Source organism: Lygodium microphyllum, chromosome 21 (assembly GCF_053477565.2).
Source record: "Lygodium microphyllum isolate KBCC chromosome 21, Lygodium_microphyllum_v1.1.10, whole genome shotgun sequence".
Lineage (NCBI taxonomy): Eukaryota > Viridiplantae > Streptophyta > Polypodiopsida > Schizaeales > Lygodiaceae > Lygodium > Lygodium microphyllum.
Window position 1 is genome coordinate 72,955,463 of NC_141155.1, and position 20,261 is coordinate 72,975,723.

At 39.5% G+C, this 20,261-nt stretch overlaps 2 protein-coding genes and 1 non-coding gene across 3 annotated transcripts; 1 reads left to right on the forward strand and 2 right to left on the reverse strand.

Moving 5' to 3' along the window:
- Window positions 1-6,228: 6,228 nt before the first annotated feature.
- TRNAM-CAU (transfer RNA methionine (anticodon CAU)) lies at window positions 6,229-6,312 on the reverse strand. The gene is given in 2 exon segments: window positions 6,229-6,264; window positions 6,275-6,312. It is a non-coding gene; the product is annotated as a tRNA-Met (tRNA).
- Window positions 6,313-8,270: 1,958 nt separating this feature from the next.
- Window positions 8,271-11,105, reverse strand: LOC148018143 (putative glutathione S-transferase DHAR1, cytosolic). Its single transcript, XM_087661714.1, has 6 exons — window positions 10,682-11,105; window positions 10,468-10,558; window positions 10,226-10,369; window positions 9,369-9,486; window positions 9,078-9,218; window positions 8,271-8,667 (listed from the first exon to the last, which is right to left on the reverse strand). The coding sequence occupies exons 1-6, from the start codon at window positions 11,019-11,021 to the stop codon at window positions 8,584-8,586; spliced, it is 918 nt and encodes a 305-aa protein (XP_087517840.1). The 5' UTR covers window positions 11,022-11,105; the 3' UTR covers window positions 8,271-8,583.
- A 4,973-nt stretch (window positions 11,106-16,078) lies between these two features.
- Window positions 16,079-19,390, forward strand: LOC148018144 (uncharacterized). The gene is made up of 5 exons (XM_087661551.1): window positions 16,079-17,042; window positions 17,119-17,186; window positions 17,268-17,762; window positions 17,860-18,250; window positions 18,336-19,390. Exons 1-5 carry the CDS (start codon window positions 16,130-16,132, stop codon window positions 19,388-19,390), a joined length of 2,922 nt encoding a protein of 973 aa, XP_087517677.1. The 5' UTR covers window positions 16,079-16,129.
- Window positions 19,391-20,261: the final 871 nt, after the last annotated feature.

Here is a 20,261-nt window from a genome sequence, read left to right on the forward strand (position 1 = left end):
TAGTGTGATTCCTCATGCTTGTGTAGAGCAGTTTTGACTTTGAATTATCAAGGGATCAAAGTTTCGAATCAGGCTTGTGAATCATGCTAAAGTAAGATGTCTAGGCTTGTTGCCTAATGAGATTGATATGGTTGAGTATGGTAGTGAGTTTCTAGATGTAGAGGCTAATCAAGATAGTTTTGAGGTTATGGATTCTGACTCTTTTTGTGATGGTTTCATTGACTCTGGTGAGTTTTGCGAGTTGGTTTGTTGATAGTTTGAGTAGCCTTGGAGAGGCTTCTGTCTATGAAGTTGCTAATGTAGCTTTGAGTAGACCTAACCTCATGCTTTTAAATATTTGTGTGGATAATTGTATGGTTGATTTGGGCAACAATGACAAAGAGAAAAACTTTGTTTGAAAGTCTTGCAATTTCTTGAAGTTCTCCTAGAGTTTTTGATGATGATTGTGATGATTTTGATTAGGGTTTTGAGGATCGTGAGAATGAGATAGATGAAAATATGAGAGGAAATTTGAGTAAGGCTATGAAAAGAATTGAAATAAGGGAAGAGGTATTGAGCTTTCATTCTTAACATTGTTCAAGAATGTAGATGATCTACATTATGAGTGTTTTTTTTTTTTTTTGGTAAAACTAAGGCTACAAGAGGCATAGTTGTTGAATATTCTTGATCGGTATATTGGTGTTTTAATTGTCAATTTTCAAAAAAAATTGTTTGGTGTAGTAGTTAGACAAAGTCAATCAAATAACCAATACTCCTTATTGTCACATTTTCGGGTTGTGGGAAAACTGTTTTTTATTACCCCTCACAAAACAATGCAATCATAGATAACCGAAATCAAGTTTTATGTCAAAAATCAAAGGCTTGACCTATGAAATGTGATTTTAGCACATGAGAACTCTTATTGGGCCTAGAAAAAGTAGCTAATGAGTCCATGTTCTACCAAGTACCACCTTCCCTTCAGTAAAGAATCATTTTCATCTTTTCATTGCAAGACAACCTCATTTGAAATTCGGCAAGCTATTAAGACCCAAGAGCACTCTACCAAGATCAACCACCTCTATTAAAAGGAATTCATACTTCAAAGCAAAATCTTTAGCAATCAAGTACATTTCATACATAAATCTACATTTTGGGATCTGTTTCTAACAAGTTGTCGGATTCAATGCAACCTTGACTACTTACCTTCATCATTATACTAAAATGGGATGTTCAATGCATATGACTTTCTCATGTTGCATAAAACATAAGATTAGTTGCCCTCTTTTTTATTCCATTGACCTAGACTCGCATTTTATATGTTTTCTTCTAGTCTCTGTCTCCGGTAGCTTGGCATTCTAATGTCATATGAAATGCAAGAATAGTTTCCTAGTTTTTGACTTAAACTCACATTTCATACATTTTCTCCTTGGTCATTGTCTTTGATGGCTAAAACATTGCAGTCCGAGTGATTTGTACATACCTTGAAGCTGTATCGGGTGACATGTGAATTTAGTTATAAGGCTCATTATGTCACTACTCTATTTTAACATTTCATACATTGTGTGTTGGGCCTTTTTTTATATGTCAAATGAGATGTGATGTATATACCTTAATGTTGTTGGATTCACTAATTTTCATGTTTCATATGTTATTATTCAATTTGTTGGTTGATAACTACTTTTCTTATCATGTTGTTGTAGTTGATTTTGTTGAGGTATGGTTAGAACTAAGGCTACTTCTAGGAAGCAGAAGGTTGATTCCATGAACATTACGGAGAAGATCCACTAGTCCTCTAAGCCATCCAAGCCACCAAAAAAGCATTAAATGAGATTTTCAAAATGTGTAAGATGTCTTAGGAAAATCAAGAAAGCAATGAAAGCTCTTGATAATGCAGTTCCAAAGCTGCCATTCCATAGAGTGATATATTAATCTTTCAAAAGATGAGAAAATTTACATGTCCCTTCCTTTTATATCTATGTCAGTGTGACATGGTATAACTATTATTTTCACACTAAACAACTATTCTTCCCAGCTTCTTACAATCCATCCCATCCCAAAGGTTTTTTTCTCAAAAACAAACTTGCAAAAGTTGGAAAAACATGGATAGAACAGAGTACTACTCTGTTTTTAGCTATACAAATAGGGAAATGAATGAAAGATTAAAGACATATGGATTGAAATGAAGAAATGAGAGTAACCCTCAACTATATACATGATCAAGAGTGCTTCAAAAGTACTTGGAGCCTTAAAGTCTTCAAATGATGTACTCAAAATGAAATGGTCAAGGAGATATATGGCAGATATAGCCTCGATAGCTTAATGTGGAAAAGTAGTGTCCTTATTTGCATCCAAGAGGCTACAAATGACTTCTAGATTGAATTTTTCTAGGATGCATACATATGTGCTACCCATGCACATAGAGTGACACTAATAGATAAGGATATACTTATCCTACAAAGATGGAGACACAGATTCTCCAAGATTTTAGAACTAGTTCCTCTTACAAATGAGAATACATATAATATTCTTAATGTGCCACCGTACAGGAAGAAGGAGGACATAGGTCCTAAAGTGGAGGATGTCACACATGAGAGAGACACAAGATGGCATGAGGAGGAAAAAGCTACATACGAATGAGTAGAGATATGGAGGGAGCATAAGAGAAAGAAAGTAGAAGAAAAGGAAGCAGAGCAACTAGGACCTCTAGAGGATGAAATTTTTAACATGCTTGGGTCAACCCAGTAGATTTTAATGTACATTGCTTCTTGCTTGGTGATAAGACAAGAGAAATTATATTATTTTTTTCAACTCAAAATGTGTGTAGATCCTTAATGATAAGAGGAGAGAAGTAAATGACTCAATCTTACTTGTTGGATTGAGGTACAATATATCTAAGAATTTTTATTTTTAATAATGATATTTCTCTTTCAATATTTTTTCTTTATATACTCACTATTTTACGGATTAATACCAACATAATACCATCTACGACAATAAAACCTAATATTAAATTTTGCAAGCAAGAGAGTCTTGATCTATCTTACAAGTTATCTTGCCTTTTATCCTAGTGTCCCATCCCTCATCAACAAATTGTGGGACATAATCATACACTAGCCTCTTATTGATAGCATGACCTTTGAACTTCATATATCAACATTGAAAAAGAAACTAATAAACACATTAAAAGGCGTAAACAAAGTAATCTTACTTAGCCTACATGAGATATTAGGTGTTAATGTTTTCCATATCTCAAAAAAAGATTTTACATCTATAGCTCTTACTAGAGGCTAAGGCCATTATATACAAGGCTAATATAAGAACAGTCATAAAAAATATTCCATTCTCTATTAGCTATGTTTTTATCTTGCTTTTGTACATTTTTTCTCCAATCAAACCATGTATAACATCAATTATAGACTCGACAAGCTACCATTCCTCAAAGATTAGAAGGATAGACATCTGCAAATAAAAACAAAACGTATCACAATAAATTCTAATACTAAGTTTAATAAAAGCAAAACATTGAGAATGAAATACTTACAATTCGATCTATGCAATGGAAGACATGATGCTCTACATTCCAAATGCAACTCTCTATGCATAAATGCATGTTGTACTAAAAACCTCATTTATGCTCTTCTAGTTTACTCCAAGTTACTTTTTTTATCCTACCCTTCCAACCAGAGATGAAGGAGCTCTCACATCTCTGTCTTTTCTTATGTTTTGCTTATTGCATAGTAATCCAGCTATCTTTGCTAATAATGGTATGAATCCGCCTTTCATCTATTTGGAATGAACTAAACACTTATATGGATGTGATTTCAAAGCTTGGGCATCTTGTTGAAGGTCAAATTTCTATACCCATGGTACACAGAGAGAGAGAGAGAGAGAGAGAGAGAGAGAGAGAGAGAGAGAGAGAGAGAGAGAGAGAGAGAGAGAGAGAGAGAGAGAGAGAGAGAGAGAGAGAGAAGCAACCACCAAGAAATGAAAGAGACGAGAACAACAAAACAAGGGTGAGAAAAAATATGAACATTAAGCTTTTTGATAGTTTGAATTTAGTTTCAATTGCCATTATCATACAATCTCAAATATGTCATTAATACAAAGTGATTGAGACTCTATGTCATTAATATAAAGGATATCATAATCACAATTACAAGATGATAAAAATAGATATTCATAATAAAATTTCCTATAATATTGTATCCATATCTATTTATAAAATTATTTTTTACTTTTTCAAAAATAAACATTCTATTACGAAGGCTTTGCTTTCATTGGTCTAGATCACTCTCTCTTTACATCCTAAATGGCATTTTTGAGACCTCAAGACTCCCCTAATAAAGAAACTTCAATACCCTAGTAAATGTGCTAGTTGAGGATATAGTTATTATTGTGGAGCGGCCCAACATGTAAGTATTTCCATATTGTTTTAACCATTGTCTCCCTAATGCTCATTGTGCATGGATGATATTTTGCATTGCAAAGTTGAAGGTTTCTTGGAAAAGGTCAATAGTACATTAAGTCATCTAGCGAGCCATGCGTGAAAGTGGCAAGGCTAATGTAGATAGACCTTTTTACCAATCTTGGTGTAGAGATACTGGAATCCACAAACTATCCAGCATGGAACCATTTTTTGACTTCTCCGTCTCGATGGCTACTGCTAAACTTAGCAAATTAGCAGACGAGGGATGGTTTGTCACATGTAACCTTGCTGACCCATTGCCCATAATGGTGAAGATTGCAAGGAAGGCAACGTTCGCTCATTACAAAACCTTGACCTTCATGCTAGAGTGTAGCTATGTATATGAAAACAAGGAAGAGGTATGTAATGCATTCTTTTGCACTAACTTTGGATTGTGATGCATTACTTGCTATGCCCATAGATCTAAAATAATTTCTTATTGTGAAAATGAGGACCCTGATGATTGCCATGTTAGGGATACTCACAACCAACCATGGAGAAGGGATAAAGGTGAGAAAGTAAGTCCCATCCTATACAATGCAAAGTGTAACCTAGTACACAAGCAAAAGAAATATCTACTATTCAAGCGTACGAAAGTAGGCAATGAATATAGGCAAAGAGGATCAAAGTGATCCTCCCACTTTTACATGTAGAGCCTATGCGAACCCTCATACTAATTACTTTATAGAGCATGGTTTAACAATATGTAATGGGATTGTGCATGCAGGTGGCTATTGCAAGCATTTGTTGTTGCTAAGGAGAAAGATACAATTGTTGGTGTGTTTGCAAGATGTGGGGAGTTAGGTCAATAATGTAAGGATCTAGGCATCAAAAGTGATGACCATGTTGCTTTCCATGCCTTGAAAGATATATAGATCTTTGGAATTTCTGTGAGAGCAGTATTCATGCGGCTTATGTGGTGACATGGTAGAGCCTTATATGATATGGTTTTATGTGGTGACTTGGTAGTGTCTTATATGATGGGTTTCCCTTGTTGAGTGGTGTCATTGTACATTTTACAATCCATTAATTGATTGGGCTCTATGACCATAATGCAGCATTAAAAGAGTGGTTAAGAGTAAAAGATTGGTTATATGCATATGTTTCCCTTTGCCATTGGGACTTTTTTTAATTATGTCATTATACATTCAACTTTGCTTGGGAATCTTGGATAAAAATGGTTTGAAAGCTTGCCTCTTAATTCCATTGTTGAGAAGCTCACCTACAAGGCCTTACTAGCAACTAATAAAAGTGAGTGCATTCAAGTAAGATTTCCAAAGTAGATAGGTTTGTCTTTGAATTCCAATGGAAACCCTCAAATTATCAATGGAATCCGTATTCTGAATAATGACACTATTGACAAATTACAAACTACCTTCCACACTAACTTTAAGCTCATCAATTAGACCAAATACACAATCTCCCTTATCTTGAAATTTGATACTCCTTTCAACTTTCCAATTTTCTCACTTTTTGTTTTGTATTTCTTAGAAACCATGGATGGTGGGAGTCTGGAGAGCCAAGACCGTCTCGTACTTGCTCATTAAATAGACTATTTGGCAACGCTCTCTATGTCATTGCTTCAAATTTTAAGTATTTTTTAGGAGTTTGAGCTCGGCACTTCCCCACAAGAATTTGCGAGACAATTTATGTACACAAGGAAAGCTAACGACTGAAGAGACCAGGAAATACAAGATATTCAAATTTTCAGCCACTGTTCTCGTTGATTAGCAAAGCAATCAAAAGATTATAAAAAACACAATGCTCGTCATCAAAATATGAGATGGGGTGAGAGAGGCTCGAACTCTCGACCTCAGGATAACTCGAAGCTATGAGACCTACGCGCTAGCCAACTGCGCCACCACCCCCATGATGTGTAGAAGATGCATTTGCACTACAAAATGTTTGCAACATTCACCAAGTGGACATTTTTTGCGAGCAGACACTGCACAAATTAAGTGATTATTTTAATGAATTAGAAAATTGTCGAGGTGACAAAGTTCATGATCGTATATTTTTTCATAATTGTCCTCGCCGCCCTCTTTCCACTCTCGTCCCATTTGAACAATCTTTTTCATGAAACGTCAAAACTGAGTGGAATTTCTTTCTCTCTGAATAGACATCTAGCCATCCACGATGGTACACAACTTGCAAAAGATCACCCTTGCCTTTTGAGGCCTTTCCTCATATCCCATCATTGTCTAGGTATAAAAGGATACTCCTGCCTATACACTCTAATCAGCTTTAGACACTTCTAGTACTCTTCAAGGTGGTCTGGTCTCCCGAAATTCCACAGGTCTTCCGGATATGTTGTAACTAGCAACTCTCTTGACATTTTGTAAACCCATGCTTCCTCTTTTAGTTTCCATGGGTTTAGGATGTTCCATGTTTGTTATGAGTTAGAAGAACCATCTTTTAGTTTCCATGGGTTTAGGATGTTCCATGTTTGTTTTGAGTTAGAAGAACCACATATTATTAGCCACATATTATGTCAACATCGTCATGAATGTGACATTTATTTTCTATAGCTTACTGTTACACTATCAAACCCTCTAGAGAGGAATGTTAGGAGTTAATACACTAATTTTCACATTAATTGGGCCAACGTTCATCCTCTAAAAATAGTCCCTATCTGAAATGATTGCCAATCTCAGACTAAATCTGCAGTTTTATTCCTAAGTAGTACAGAAAGGGCAGTTGCTTGTTGTTGTCCTCTCTATATCTTCCACTCACTTGATAACATACTCCATCGTTATGTTGATATACCTCTTGTAGATATCGAACCTTAAGCATGGGTCCAACTTTGATCTGTCAATGAGTAAGAGAGCAAGATATAGCCCTATGTTGCACAAGCATAAGTTAGGGCCTTGTAAATTGATTACTGCATGTGAATACAAAGCTTTTAGCAGTGCAGAGGATTTGCTTAGACTATTGGATGGTCATCTAAATTGCTTCAAAAGTATTAGCCAATTCATTTGCCTGGGTTTTGTCTGGTGACAAAATAGCACTTCATGTCATGTCCTGGCACGATAACATGCTTGGGGGAGCACAACCGTTTCAAAAAATATATAGTTGGCTCAATTTGAATCTATCGAATGTGGTCAACTGTGTAAAACTTGGATATGTTCGTCATTTTATATGGATGAATTCTTCAGACTCTTTAATAACAACCTTTTTTCTAATCTATAATCCCTTTTTTATGCCGACTTGTACATCCATAATAAGTATACTTCGTACCAACTTCGGCCTTAGCCATTGCCTCATTCTGCATCTCATTGATGCCGTTGGGAAATTAAGACAATCCAGGGCTCAAATGGACACTATAATTCACCTTGTTCAACCTAAGCTAGGCAGAGCTTCATCATTACCTCTTAACAATTCACGGTCACTTGGGAGGTCTGCAACCTGCCACGGGTTTATCCTCCAAAGTTCACGTGCCTTTTAACCTTACAGAATAATTAAATCTCTGAAGCATTTACAGAGTGCAGTAGGAACCTATAACTCTTAAAATTGAGAATGTCCAGCAAAAAGTGTTTAGGCATGGATGTTAAATCTCTGAAGCATTTACAAAGTGCAGTAGGAACCTATAACTCTTAAAATTGAGAATGTCCAGCCATAAGTGTTTAGGCATGGATGTATAGTAAACCAGTAATTCAGCATCCAAATAATAGCAATCCCTGGTACATGTTGAATCTGGGCAGTTCAAATTATGTTAAAACAGTCTTAGCTTTACTCCAATGGGCAGCACATTCTGATATGCAGCAGTATTAAGATAAGTTAGGCAACCACCCAAATTAAATAATATATGAACCAACCAGAACACAACTTTTAAGTTCCCGCAGCACGTCATAACATTAAATACTTGTTTTACAGTACATTTATTAGTTTTGGGCTCTGCTTACAAACTATGGAAGAAAGCAAATACTTCCAATCCTCTATAGGGACGTTTCTAAAACATTATCATTGCATCATGATGCAGTGGCCTTTTAAGTCCCACAATCCCTGACAAGAATTATTAGGCCATCACTGCCTTACACTGTAAAGTGCAACGCAACCTACTTCTAAAGACTGTGAGCCAACCCCTTGGAGCTTCCAGACATGTCCAAATGACAAGGGGCAGAGACAGGTGAAATCCCTCTTCAAGAAACATGTTTTTGCCAGCCTAACACCACATGTTCTTCAGCAGGCTTGGTTTTTGCAAAGGACTCTCGAGTATGAAGAGCCTGAGGAAAAGAATAGCAAAGGTCAGATAAATCACGATAACAAAGTTATCAAACCCTAGAACAATTGCATGTCAAAATCAGAAAATGGCCAGGATAAAATTAAATGCATGATCCCAACAGAAGAAACAGACTATGTACGATCAGACAGCCTAAATTGTGGAGCCAACCCGACTGATCTACATGAAAGAGCATCCATTTCCAGCCTTGCAGCTCAAGCTTGAAACTTATCATGGCCAGGGGTGACATTTCATCACACTGCACTGAGGGCATCCCAAGAGATACCCTATGTATTACTTAGCAAGTCCAGCTTAAATCTCATTTCCCACTCTATTCAAACAAAGCACACTAAAACTTAACCTACAAGCAGCAAGACCTTGATGACAACTGAGCAAAACACGAATACTCATCACCTCCATGTAGCTTTTGACGTGGGTCAAATTCTCAGGAATGGACCATTTTTTGTAATGCCCCAAAGCAATCTTCAGATGAAATAGCTTAGGTGCCAAACTCAGATCAGCAGCTGTAACCTTCTCCCCATGAATAAAAGGCCCCTACATCACAGTAGCAGCATAGATTAGCTTCTATGCAAGAAACCCCTTCATAGAAAACGGACAAAGGGTGCAGGCTCAAGCCTACCATTAAAAGAACAGATACATAAAATCATGAGATCTCAGACAAGCATTCAGCCAGATAAAACTTACATGTACTTTCAAGTGGTCATCTAAAGCTTGCAACTCTGCAACCAACGCTTGCTCTGTACCATCACTTGGGTCTTTGCTCTTCAAAAACTTAACAAAGCAAGGAAAGATCTTGGAGCCTCTGGCATGCATAACCCGAAATCAGAAAAAACCATTTAATAATAGCACAGCAAGCAGTAAGTCCTAGATTAGCTCACCTACAGCTTTGATAGACTAACAACACCAAATCAGGAAGACAACAATTTACTATCAGAATAGAAGGCAAAGTGAGGCCTAGATAAGCTCAAAGACAAATTTGACATTGCCCAACATTGCCACAGTCGACCACCCCACTAATTATTCCACTAGTTCACAACAGAAAAGCCCTCCACCATCATTTTCTATGATGAGCCATGACAAAAGTGAGCTCACAAGAATCACTGGTCCAGCAACTCTGGTTTGGATAAGCAGATACCCTGAAAATTCATTACAACATAAAACCTGAACATTGTACAGCAATCATATCTGCAAAAGAGGCTTTGAGCATCTACAAATACAAAGCAATGCTGCAATTAACAATCTGGTCAATTCAGGAGACTCTCTACATATACAGCGCACACAGAAACGAAAATGAAGATCTACGTATGCATGTACAGATAAATGCACAACAGATAAATGCACAACAAGAGGTCACTATACTGCCCAAAATAAGGATCCTGTGGAATGTGTGATGATGCAGCCGATCAATAAGGGTCCTGTTGAATGTGTAATAATGCAGCCGATCAATATCAACCTATGTGAATAACTTCGATGTGTACTCGTGTACTCCACTGTGTTACATAAATAAGTCACAAAAAGCTGGCACGGCGGAAAGAGCTTACACGGCAGCCTTCTCCTCAGGGGTTTTAAGAGCAGGCTCCGGGTACTTCTCTTCGATAATCTGGGTGATCACGTCTGAGTCAGGAACCCACTTTCCTTCATGATTGATAACAGGCACCTTCCCTTCAGGGTTGATTTCGAGAAACCTGTTTCAAAACCAGAATATAAGGAAAACTGCCCCCAGAAAAACCTCTTAAAAACCAGCATCTGTTGAGATTATGAAGTGAGAAGGCAATAAAATCACCAGTCGGGTTTATTGACGAGGTCCACGTATTTGGCGTTGTAGGGCACGCCTTTCTCTTCGAGGTGCAGAAGAACCCTTTGGGAGAAGGGGCCTGCACCATTGATTCATTCGGATGGAGTTGTCAGAACGACTCTCTCTCTCTCTCTCTCTCTCTCTCTCTCTCTCTCTCTCTCTCTCTCTCTCTCTCTCTCTCTCTCTCTCTCTCTCAACTTACAGTCGCCAATCTTCTCAGGCTCCCCCACAGCTGCTTTCACAAGCACCTCAACAGGCTCGGCCATGGCAGTAACAGCAGATGCAGAAGCTGATCTTCGGAAGAGAGGAGCAGGAAAAACCCGCCGAAATGCAGACAGCTTGGAAGTACCTGCGACGAAACCAGAAGAAGAAGAAGAAGAAGAAGAAAAAGAACAAGAAGCGGCAGAAGAAGAGGAGGCACGAGATGAAGGTGAGGAAGGCGACGATGCAGGAAGGGCAAAGGAGAGCGCGCAATTGCGTGCAGAAGAATTAGAGGAAGGCAGTGCGGAAACCCAGTGGTGCGAAGAGGAGCAGGTCCTCATATTGAAGCGCGTCGGGGGGGGGAGAGGGGACTGTATTGGGGCTCCTTTCCGGACAGGCTCCCGAGAGAGCAGAGACCCCGAATCATAAAGCACGCGATGTGAACCCCCGCACTATCGTGGGTTGTGGCCTCTCGGACTCCCACGTTACTCTCATTTTTACCCATCCTCTCATCAAGGATCTTTATTCATAGCCTAGTTAGTATTTTGCTTGCTTGCTCATATGATGGCCTTGTTCACACGATTTGGAATTGTCAAGACTTTTACTTTGCAGCCATTGCAAAGATTTGCCGATGCACTGCGCCGGTCCATCCAAGATTGCACACAGTGCAGGCCTTAATGTCAATCTCAGGATGAATTCGGCACTATTTGGTTACAAAGGGGAAGCTTGATGTGGAATCATTTAGCCTTTGGAATGTGATCAGGGTGATCACCCTTAAGGCCATATGGATAACTACAACTTAGTCACTATTGGTAAAGGAGTGCACCCCAAAACTAAAGCTCCCTTTTTTCTTTTCCTAATGCAATGACAATATGTATTAAAATAAATGTAAATATTTGCATCATTCTGACGACTAATATTTTGGTCAGTCACAAAACTTAAGCTCTCTTTAGTAAGATTGTAATGGAAGTCGTAGCCACTATACTAAACAAGCTTATATAAAAGCATTGTGCTTTAGTAAGCTTTGTAAGAAGTTGAAGAAAAGCGTCATGTTTTTAAAGTTGCCCTTAGACTTCTTAAAAGAGTCAAGTTCTAAGCCCACCCAAGGTTTCTGTTGTGTATGTATCTTTGTTTTGCAAAGTTAGCCTTGGCATGAAGCACATCTGAGTGCATCCATACATATTTGTGTCAAAATAAAAATAACGAATAGCATGCATGTTATAAAGATTTATCGATGGCCATTGCTTGCTCACATGTTGACACTATACAATTTTCCAAAGATTTATAGTGGACATTCATATGACATCCTTCTATAGAAATGCATTGCAATCACCCACTGCTTCAATCTTGTACAAGGATTTGCATTGCAACAATTTATTGGTGGACATCAATCGATCATACGACAACCTCTACAAGCATCATATCACAATGATTTGTTTGTGGCCATTGCTTCTTTCATATCACAATGATTTGTTGGTGGCCACTGCTTCTTTCATATGACAACCTTCTACAAGTATCATATCACAATGATTTGTTGGTGGCCATTGCTTTTTTCATATGACAACCTTCTACAAGTATCATATCACAATGATTTGTTGGTGGCCATTGCTTCTTTCATATGACAATCCTGTGCAAAGATTGCACTTTTAAATTTTCTGAATGGTCAATCCATATGACAATCATGTATAGGAATTGCACTATGCCACCTACTTTTGGGAAAATTTATTAAGATTCGTCCTCCTCTCCTTGTCTATGAGCAACTACTATCCCCCATGACTGATTGATGGGTTCGAAGCAACGTCCACAAAAAAATGAGATTTAATGCTAAATGGATTACAAAATTTTCAAGAACACTTAAAATTTGAACAAGAATGTTTAAATCCTTGAAGTTTACAAATTTTTTGGTCATAACAATGGTAAATACATGTTTTTCGATTCAAAAGTCCCTTAGAATATATGAGTTAAAGGTTTTTGTATCTACAACCAAAAATGTTTTTTTGTGAACATTAGCTCAAAGTGCAATTAATTTTTGGGGTGTAAACACACACACACACACATGTACACATGAAACACTCTTCCACACTTTCTCTTTCTCATACTTCCTCTTTGTCTAGTATGCACCTATGGATTAATATGAGTTAAATGTGTAGAGGGGTGATTCAAGTCAACATGAAGGTACTAAAAATAAGAAAAGCAATTTAGCAAATTGTATTGTCAATTAAGGTCATGCCAATGAATGATCTCTCAAGAGTTGAGTATACACCAAAGCTAAATGTAAGGAAGAGTGTACTTCAATGTATGTAGAATTCAAAATGAAGTGCCTACCTAGAGAAGACACTATACTCACTGCATAGTTAATTGATTTCAACAATTGGCATCTATAATATATACTATATGATTATCTATACTACTTGATTATTTGAGCTACAGGTTCGGAAGCACCAAGGAGCACCCAATTTCCAAACCTACCTCCCAAACTGAAGCAAGGACCTTATTGATTGCTTATGATTGGGAAGTCTTGGAAAGTTGTGCCTATTATTGGGAAGTCATCCTCCTCCTCCTCCTCCTCTCTCTCTCTCTCTCTCTCTCTCTCTCTCTCTCTCTCTCTTTCCACTACTCCTGTTCCCGCTCTCGATCGAAGGCAGCACAACACCAGGCACAACAGCAAGTAAGACTCTCATGCCTACATCAATCTATCTATGTGTATCGTGCTTGCATCATCTACCTGCATTAGGCGTCACCACTGCACTCTCTGTCTTTCGTTTGCTTTGTGAGCATTGTAGGCCCGAAGGCATGTCAGGGCGTCAGGTGATAAGCTGTCAACACGTCAGGGCGTCAACACATCAGCATTGGCAGCATCAACGGCATCAGCATCAACGACGTCCAGCACGTCAACATCAAGCATCAATGTCAGCGCCAGCATCAACATCAACATTTGCATCAACATCAGCAGTATCAACGGCGTCAGCAACAACGCAGCAGCATCAGCAGCAACATCAACAGCCTCGGCAGCAGCAGTGTCAGTATCAATGCAGCGTCAACCATCTGTGTTAGTACCAGCAGTAGCATCAGTAATGTCAACAGCAACAACGTTAGCATCAACAAGGTCACCAGCAGTAGCGCAGCGTCAGGATATATACATATCTCTCTCTCTCTCTCTCTCTCTCTCTCTCTCTCTCATCAGCAATATCTCTCTCTCTCTCTCTCTTTCTCTATCATCAATGTCAGCTAAGCACAATGAGACGCACTCTCTTCTTGGGTTAGGATTTAATCTCAAGTAGGCACACAGGGCATGCAAGCAAGGTACGCAGGCAGAGAGGGAGGTTCGGAGTTCGCAAGCAAGTGATTCCTCTTGGGTCCAAACACAAGTTATCCAAGGGTCCTAATGCAAGTGATCTCTCTTGGGTCCCGATGCAAGTGATCCAAGGGGGAGAGAGAGAGAAAGGTTTGTAAGTTAGTGAGTTAGTAAGTTAATTTAGGGTTTTAGGATTAGGTTAGCTAGCTAATCTAAACTATCTAAGAGGGAGCTAGCCTAATCCTAAAACCCTAAATTAACTTACTAACTCACTAACTTACAAACCTTTCTCTCTCTCTCTCTTCTTTAGATAGTTTGGTTTGTCTATATTATCACGAATGGTTAGTTGGGTTAGTTTAATTTTTTGTTTTGGTTTATTGATTGATTAGATTATATTAGATTAGTTATTTTAATGTTTTATTTATATATTATAGATATAGTTTAGGGATATACATATTTTAATCTTTTATTTATAGATTTATCTATTAGTTAGTTAGTTAGTTTAGTTAGATAGTTTGCTTTAAATTGTTTAAATTATTGATTCACTGATTAAGTCAGTGAGAGAGCTCTAGAGAGAGAGAGAGAGAGGTTTGTATTGTTTAAATTGTTATCTATTTAAATAATTGATTAGTAAGTTAGTAGGTTTATTTACGGTTAGTAACTTTCTTATGTTATTAGTTATTTTAATGTTTTATTTATTTTCTTTAAATTGATCAAAAAATCATTGATTGATGATTAAGTTTTTGTGTGTGTGTGTGTGTGTGTGTGTGAGGTTTGTATTGTTTAAATTGTTGTCTATTTAAATGATTGATTAGTAAGTTAGTAGGTTTGTTTACAGTTAGTAAGTTTCTTGTGTTATTAGTTTGGGGTTAGTTTAGGATTAGGTTATCTCCCTCTTAGATAGTTTATTTATTTTAGTTTATTTATTAGATTACTTGAGAGAGAGAGAGAGAGAGAGAGAAAGAGAGAATGTGCCAAAGGTGGTGGCGCCTCAGGACTATGTGCCACGGGGTCCCGAGAGTTGGGATCGACGGCGAGGGGGGCCTGTGGATCGCGGGGGGGATCTGGGCCCCTACTTTTTCGCCCAGGGTAAACCCGGCCCAGATCCTGAACCCCGCCAAGAAAGTAAACCCCGCCTAAAAAGTAAACCCGGCGCCATATTGGAAACCCGGTTCGGCGGGGGGGGGGACGAGGCCGGCCCGCCGGAAAAGGGTGGCCTTCCGTCGATTTGACAGGCCAACCTGCACGTGGATGGGGCCCGATATATTCGCCCGGCATGCATGGGGCATTGCGTGATGGGAGTAATGGAGCGCCGGCGAAAATATGGTCCACGCCTCAGGGGTGATGGCAGGAAGTCACACAAGATATGGGCGCGCGTGGGGAGTGGGGATTTTGAAACTGGACCAAAAGTAAACCCAGCCAGAACAGTAAACCTGGCCACCTTTTCGCCACAGACCCGCGCAAAGCTGTCGGTTGAAAAACGTCTCTGTATTATGCGAAAATGCTTCCCCAGAGATACTCTGCAGGCCAACGATATACGTTGTATTCGATCTCAAAGTTTGAAAAGCCATTGATGTTGGTCACTAGTTTGTTAATAGTCACAGGTATCTTGTTTTTGTAGTCGCTTCATGAATACAATGAAATTTTGGTTTGGTTCTTTCTTTGAAAATGAAGTTAGAAGTGAAAAGCTGGAATCGAAGGTTTGATTTGATCTTAGGTGGAAGGCAGAAAAATGAATGTTTCTTTTCAGAATCGTACTGCCCTCCTTCAACACCATTGTCTATATTGATTTGTTATTGTATGTTGACAGATGTATTCTGATTTGTCATTACATATTGATCTTTATTCTGTTGCTAATGTGTAAATGTGTAAAAAATGTATGTTACCTTTTGCATGCAGAATTATACCACGTGCTTCATATTAAAGTGAACATATAATCAACGACGGTGGATTATGGAGAGTGATCCTGAGTTTGAGGAAGTCGATACCGATGAAGAAACATCGGATGAATCAGCAAGTGATGCGGTTGAGATGATTGACTTCTTTGCGAAAGGCAATGATTCAACAATACAAGAAAGCAGCGGCATTGCACAAAGCGCATTTAATTTCATCTCACCAAAGTACTTCTCATTCGACAGGGAGAGCTATGGATTGATGATAAGTGATTTGAACGGAGAAAAAGCCATCACTTTGGGGGTGCTCAAGCAATACGACAAAAGGGAGCTATTAGACCTGAAGAAGTGGAGAAGGATCAAAGAAAGTCTTTGCATGGGAAGAAACGATGATGGACAAGTTGTGCTAGCTCTTAAATCGGAGCCATCATTGCACATTGCATGTATAGAGGAATGGGAGAGTATTTTCCTTGCAAATCACATAAATAGGATTACAGGTGCTCACGCAAGCATTAATGCCACAGTGGACTCCATCAAATCCAATTGGTGTATGGATATGAGAAAGCATGGCATCCCTCTCGCTTATGTGAAAGAGCTGATCGGTGCTTGTACTTGCAAGGCATCCACAAAGCCCCATGGGTTTGACGGAAAAGTACCTATCTTGGAGCTTACCTCAGACATATCTCTTGTGGAGTGCCAACTTCAAGAGATCATGGTTCAACACAAAGCCAGGCTAGTCAAGGTTCGCTCAACCAAAACGCATGGTTTAGGGAAGACAATAGTGGAATATGCATGTCATCGTGGTGGCAGCGCAACTCACAAAGGCTCCCAAATTCGCAGATTGAGAACCTCGAAGAAATGTGGTTGCCCATTCAAGGTGCAAATCGAGTATAAAGATGGTTTCCACAAGGTTACTCTACGAGTACATGCTCTACACGAGGGCCATACACCCGGTTCTCGCAGTGATTTGTATCACTTGCCAGTGCATCCATGCGTAGTTGATTGCTGCAAGGACGATCTATTTGATGTGGGGACATGCCGCCACGTCGCCAAGATGAGCTTGACAAAAGAGCAATTTCATTTCAAAAATGCCTCTCCATTAGATCGTGTAACGTATAGGTTCTTCATGATTCCAAAAGAGGTGCAAACACTATCTTACCAAATGCGAAATGAAGGTATGTTCTCATCTTTTAAGTTATTGTTCAATGGTCTTGTGCTACCTTGAGCATCAATGCTATTGGTATATTGCAGGCAAACTTTCTAAGGATGATTGGACGGCGATGTACTTGGAAGCAATTCGTCTACGAGACCAAAACAAGGTACTTGTCATATTTCTGTCGATATTTATATGTTATAGTGATTAGTACATCTATTTGATAAATTAATATTGGGTCCTTTAGGTGCTATATTGCCAACCATATAATCCACATGCAAAAGAGGACAAGGATAGACCATTCATATTGGTTGTCCAAGATGAATGGATGCTAGAAATGAGCAAGAGGTTCTCGAAGAACAGTGCCTGGGCGATTGATAGCACGTTTAAGACCAATGTGTTTGGCCTTCCTCTCTATGCAACGGTTCTACCAAACCAACATGGAATGGGCATTCCTATTTGGTTTATGTTGTGCACATGTGACAATGGGTTGAACCAAGAGGTCATCGCTTTGGAGATCACAATGAAAATAGTTCTCTCTAGAATGGGGGACATTCGCCCTTCGGCACTTGTCATCGATAAGTCTCAACAAGAGTTGGAGGCACTCTCAAAGGTTGTCTTCGATGATCCTCATTGCTGGACCTCCAACTATCTCGATGGCACTAGACACCAAGTTGCATGCCATATTATTCTTTGTTGGTTCCATACAAAGAAGGCTTGGGTTGAGAATCTTCTCCCACAGGTACACATTGCTATGATTGTTTTGATCTTAAGAACTACCTTTCATGTGTTTCAATGAGCTTGGTAGTGATTAATGTCCCATGTGCTCGTGGATGAAGGTTCCATCGGATGAGCGTGATCAGGTATTCGCGTCCTTGTCCAATCTCATGCAATGTCCAACAGAATTGCAATTTGACGAGCTGTTTCAACAGCTATTGCACCGCTACTCCTCTCATCCAAACGTGGTACGATACATTAAAAATGGATGGTGTGGAAGAGATTGTATATGGCGTACAAGATGGCCCAAGTTTGGTCGCATGTTTCCGCATGGTAATGTTGACACCACCAATCTAATTGAGAGACTATGGCAGTACATCAAGTACACTCTACTTGATGCCAAGATCAACAGGTCTATATTGGATCTATTGCACGCCCTTGTTGGCAACTCATCATCAGGATCGAGAATGGGTGGAACCGCACTTGAGTTCTTCAAACAAAAGCAAGAGATAGGTAATGTGCTTGATTTTGAGTTGGAATGTTGTTTATCATTTTGGTGTGATACATTATGTTCTTGAAAGGGACTATTTTCTCGCAGTTGACTCTAGGCGCTTCAAAGTCTATGGGTCGAGCAAGAGCCACACAGCTAGATTGGCAGCAGGGGAGAGGATACTCGAGCGGTTCAAGGTCGATCCCTTGTCTCTTCAAGTCATTCATGAGGGAACCATGCTCTTCAAAATGGCAAGTGCAACACAACAAGACAAATGGTATAATGTAAGTGTGCAAGCAAACTATTGTGATTGTGCTGATTGGGTTGCAGATTGTAAACATCTCTATGGCTTGCGGCTCATCTTGAGGAGCTATTTTCCTCACCTTCATGAGGTTCTACCCATCATCGACAGTGCACGGGCCTTTGATGGCACACCGCTTAGTCCTTATGGTGATGAAAATCTAGTATTAGAGAGACCATGCACCGATGGATGTGTGCAGAAAGAGGATCTTGTGTCCTCTATTGAGGACTTCAGAGGGCTCCTCAAACGCATTGAGGTTGAGGTTTCTTCCTATACCTCAACACAGAGGGAAGTTTGTATGCGCCAATTGCAAAGTGCAAGGGAGTCTCTTGTTCGCATGTTTGCCCCACATGAGATTGATATGCCTACGAAGGGTGGGATCTATCAAGTCCAGGCAAATGTCACACAGACATGCTTGGGACATGGCAAGAGTGACTATCCTCGACCAGACGAGGAATGCGGATCCTCCTCGCAACCGAAGCATCCCCACACCACAGGTGTATTGAGACGCAAGCATCAACGAGGAAGGGGCCGCGTTAGATTCAATGCAAAACCACGCATATATTGTCCTCACTGCTGCACCAAAACATTCTTGGTGGACCCTTCGGTTGTTTTTTCATGTCACACTTGCCATGCATTGCTTCCCCTTACCTTACGGTACGTACCACATACAGCGATGTCTATCTTGATTGGCAGGATGGTGCGCCTCTATGACGAGAGTTACAGGGGCATCTGCACTATTTCTGATTGTGCATACAGCGGTGAGAATGAGGAGCGCCAGTTCACTCTCTCATTTCCCAATGGGTCAGTGGTGACACATGTGTTGGCTTCTAGACTCAGGATGTTGGTATTGTACTCATGAGCAACACACCCTCGAGGATGATGCAGTGCAAGACTCTCTTTGGAATTTGCATAGTACTTGATACGCATGTTGTATAGGCTTTTGAGTAAACCTTGCTATGTGGATCATACTCTTACATTGCCTAATTCATCGCATATTTTGTTTTTATGACTCGTGTATAATGAATAGAACAACACATAATTTTCGGCATGGCATGTGTTTCGTCTAGGGTGGGCGAGGCACTGTAGTCAACATGCATGCTAATCTTGTTGCCTACTTGTAGTTACCAAGCATGGATACGGCAAGTAAGAGTAAATACGATGTCGTGGGTGTTGAATGTGGACATGCTTGAAAGCGCTTCAAAGCAAGGGGGTGGCCAAGTTTAGGATGCATAGTTAACCCTTATGTAAAGATTTCGGGCAAGTTCTTAGTTCTTGATTGGCACCCCTTAATGGGCCTGAAAATATCAAGCTTGCAACTTCATCCTAGATTAGGTTTTCGATTTTGTAGTGTAAATATTTGAGTTGAAAAGAGAAAATGCTAGCTACTATTAGACATCCTCTTTAGTTAGCAAATTGAGCTGTTTGTCTGTGTACATAGTAGTTACCTAGTTGAATCACCCCAAAAATTGCAATTCTATTGGACATTGCATGAGATTGGACAAGGATGTGAATACCTAATCACGCCCATGCGATGGAACCTTCATCCACGACCACATGGGACATTGATCACTACCAACCTCATTGAAACACATGAAAGGTAGTTCTTAAGATCAAAACAATCATAGCAATGTGTACCTGTGTATGGAACCCAAGCCTTCTTTGTATAGAACCAACAAAGGATAATATGGCGTGCAACTTGGTGTCTAGTTACCTAGTTGAATCACCCCAAG

Bases quoted from the DNA above. Each gene is read 5' to 3' on its own strand.
- LOC148018143 (XM_087661714.1), bottom strand. From the start codon at position 11,021: ATGAGGACCTGCTCCTCTTCGCACCACTGGGTTTCCGCACTGCCTTCC. The intron at 9,219-9,368 runs GTAAGTTTTATC...ACTGTGATGTAG, and splicing joins ATGACCACTTGAAAGTACAT to GGGCCTTTTATTCATGGGGA. The intron at 8,668-9,077 runs GTGATGAGTATT...TCTTTTCCTCAG, and splicing joins ACGTCAAAAGCTACATGGAG to GCTCTTCATACTCGAGAGTC.
- LOC148018144 (XM_087661551.1), top strand. From the start codon at position 16,130: ATGATAAGTGATTTGAACGGAGAAAAAGCCATCACTTTGGGGGTGCTC. The intron at 17,043-17,118 runs GTATGTTCTCAT...GGTATATTGCAG, and splicing joins TTACCAAATGCGAAATGAAG to GCAAACTTTCTAAGGATGAT. The intron at 17,187-17,267 runs GTACTTGTCATA...TGGGTCCTTTAG, and splicing joins GTCTACGAGACCAAAACAAG to GTGCTATATTGCCAACCATA.